Below are 2,884 nucleotides of genomic sequence, written 5' to 3'. Positions count from 1 at the left end.
TTACCAAAGGCATTCGACACGTCGATGACGATATCACCGAAGTATACAGGTAAGACAGGGAGAAGCTGAGTGCGCGGTCTCAACACCTAGCTACTCTATAGTACCTGAGACCCAGCGAGAAGAATTTTATAGACACTTCCTACATACGTATGGACCTCTCGTCCCGTCGCAACGCTCTTATAGATCGTTCAATGATCCCTGCGTTAGCGCGATCGACTCTGGGTTTTTCTATAGCTCCTTCTTTCCGCGTTCCTCGAGAACGCGCACTTGAAAGGCTTTCCTTGTTTGATTCTTTTCTCTTCGCTATAGTTCTCGTTTTTCTCGTCGTCTTCGTCGAAACGACGACGTCGTGTCGCGAAGCCGATTTTCGCTGTGAGAACGGACGCTGCGTCGATCCGGCGTCGATTTGCGACGAGTTCGACGACTGCGGCGATCTTTCGGACGAGCGCAATTGCTCGACGACGAACGAGAGGCGAATCGACGCCGTTTCGCCGACTCCTGGCACGACGGAGGCCTGCGAGCCGTCTCGCTTTTCGTGTGCGAACGGTAGATGCGTTGGAAAGGAGAAACGCTGCGATGGCGCGGACGATTGCGGGGATTTCTCGGACGAGCGACGATGCGAGACCAGGGGCGCAACGACGCATGCCCCGCGGACTCCTCCGCGCGGGAAACTTACCACGGGTTCGACTACGGCGCGCGCAAAACTTGCGAGTAAAACTGCGCCGACAGCCCGTTCTCCGCCTACTGGGGCGCCGACCGTGGCCGCGTGCCTCGGTCAGTTTCGTTGCACGAACGGTCAATGCATCGACAAGAGTTGGCGTTGTGACGGCGAAAACGACTGCGGCGATCACTCGGATGAAAACTGTCAGTGCTACGACTACTGGTACTACTACGACGACTACGCCTACGACGACGACTACTACAACTTTCGATGCGCCAATGGGAGTTGTGTCAGCATGTACGATCGTTGCAACGGTAACGAGAGCTGCAGCGACGGGTCCGACGAGTGGGGATGTGAAGGGACACCGGAGCCAAAGTCCAGTCTTTGCTACTTGGAAGATCAATTTCAGTGCCGTAACGGTCGATGCGTTTCAAACGAGGAACGCTGCAACGGCATCGACGACTGCCGGGACGAGTCGGACGAGCAGGGGTGCGAGATGCCGGCTACGTGCAACTCCGGTCAATTCACGTGCGATGACGGAGAGTGCGTTTCGCAGTCGGATCGCTGTGACGGCGATTATGACTGCGGAGACAAGTCGGACGAGTACGATTGCGGTGCCGTATTTGAGTGCCAAGAGGATCAGTTCCAATGTGCCGTCGCTGAATGCGTGTCGAGATCGGATCGTTGCAACGGCGTTGTCGACTGCGCAGACGGATCGGACGAGGTGAGATGTCAAGTGTGTGACGAATACGACAACTCGTTTCGTTGCGATAATGGACGGTGCATCGATTCGACTTACAGCTGCGACGGCTTTGACAATTGCGGCGACTATTCGGACGAGCGAAACTGCGCCACAGGCAAGATTAGATAAACTATAATACCATTTTCGCGCTACCTGGCCATCTGGCTTAAGTTTGAATTGTGAAATTACGGTCGATGACCTTTCTCTCAATTCAAACCTATTGCCAAGAGCTGCATGCTTTAATTAACACAGAAATGACCTTTTTGCAGAGGAAACGCCTCTCTGTGACGACCCCACGTTCTAGCCCTAATCTATATAGTCATTAGAGACAGATTCACAATTTTTCCTAGGTTTGTCTACTACAACTATCATTGCCATTGCAAGCAGTGCAAGCTTCTTTGGTATTATTCTGCTCGCCATTGTGATCGCAATGTGCGCTCGAACAATTAAGAAACGACGCCTGTTCTGTCGCCGTAATTCCTACAGCGTTTTACCGCCGCCCTACACGCCACGAGAGCCCACAACCGTTTCTCTACAACCGTCCGAGATGCTGCTGCCCGGCGATTGCGCGCCGCCAATGTACACTGAGGTTGCCTCGGTCCACTTGGGGCAGCCGAACGAGGGTGAGAGTGCCTCCGAGGCGCACCCTCAACGTCGTGCTGCTGACGAAGTCCCGAATGATGTGCAGCAGGTCGCGTAGCGTGGCTCTACTTCAGCGACGCCACGTGCGTGGACAGACGAACGTCTTATTGCATTGTGCTGTTTGCTTTCGTAGCTGAATTGAGGAGAGCTAGGGAAGGGCATTTCGGGCTGTGCAGTGTTTTATAATGCATGCGTGCGTCAATAAATGCACGAACAGCTAGAATGTCGGTTTACGTTGTGCATGACTGAAGACACGTGTGCCTATTGATCTCTTACGACCATTTCTTCTAAATGCGGAGACCTCAGTCCCGGTTACATAATCTGCTGTTCGACTGTTAATAACAGCCAGAAAAGGGATCAATGATCGTAGCGTGCGTTCGTCGTGAGCTGCGCCGGATCTTTTCCTCGGTCACGCTGTATAATAGTCTTGCTGCAACTTGCTATCTGGTATAGAAATGTACCCTTCAACTTGTAAGAGTCGAATTAGGATCTCAGAACCATATCTATGATTGACTAAAGTCTACATTCGTGTAGATCGTTTAGAGGACAGCCTCCATTCGAAGAGATAATGCGACTGTACACGTATGTTACCAGACAAACCAGGCCCGGCCCTGTTTCTAGATTTCATAGTGTCAGTCGACAAATTATTTCCCGCGAAAATCTTTCATTAATTAAGGCTTTACCTTGCTCCTCTTGTCGTCACTGCTCGTTCGCTCCGCGCGAAGTCTATCGACGTGCACGTGTCACCGCGATTTTCAATGCCACGACAGACAGTGCATTTCTCGACGTCATCATTGCGACGGAAAGTTCGACTGCGACGAGACGGCTCAGACGAACCG

The 2,884-nt window shown here is 52.4% G+C and overlaps 1 protein-coding gene across 1 annotated transcript; it reads left to right on the top strand.

The window, feature by feature from the left end:
* The first annotated feature begins 24 nt into the window (after positions 1 to 24).
* LOC136191429 (low-density lipoprotein receptor-related protein 4-like) lies at positions 25 to 2,271 on the top strand. Its single transcript, XM_065979753.1, has 3 exons — positions 25 to 49; positions 208 to 1,518; positions 1,754 to 2,271. Exons 1-3 carry the CDS (start codon positions 25 to 27, stop codon positions 2,101 to 2,103), a joined length of 1,686 nt encoding a protein of 561 aa, XP_065835825.1. The 3' UTR covers positions 2,104 to 2,271.
* Positions 2,272 to 2,884: the final 613 nt, after the last annotated feature.

Source organism: Oscarella lobularis, chromosome 9 (assembly GCF_947507565.1).
Source record: "Oscarella lobularis chromosome 9, ooOscLobu1.1, whole genome shotgun sequence".
In the NCBI taxonomy this organism is placed as follows: Eukaryota; Metazoa; Porifera; class Homoscleromorpha; order Homosclerophorida; family Oscarellidae; genus Oscarella; species Oscarella lobularis.
The sequence above is the reverse complement of the archived record's forward strand: the minus strand, read 5'-3'. Positions and strand labels throughout refer to the sequence as shown.

Coding starts and splice junctions, on each gene's coding strand:
- LOC136191429 (XM_065979753.1), top strand. CDS start 25: ATGACGATATCACCGAAGTATACAG. Junction 50..207: donor GATATCACCGAAGTATACAG/GTAAGACAGGGA, acceptor TCCCTGCGTTAG/CGCGATCGACTCTGGGTTTT. Junction 1,519..1,753: donor CGAGCGAAACTGCGCCACAG/GCAAGATTAGAT, acceptor AATTTTTCCTAG/GTTTGTCTACTACAACTATC.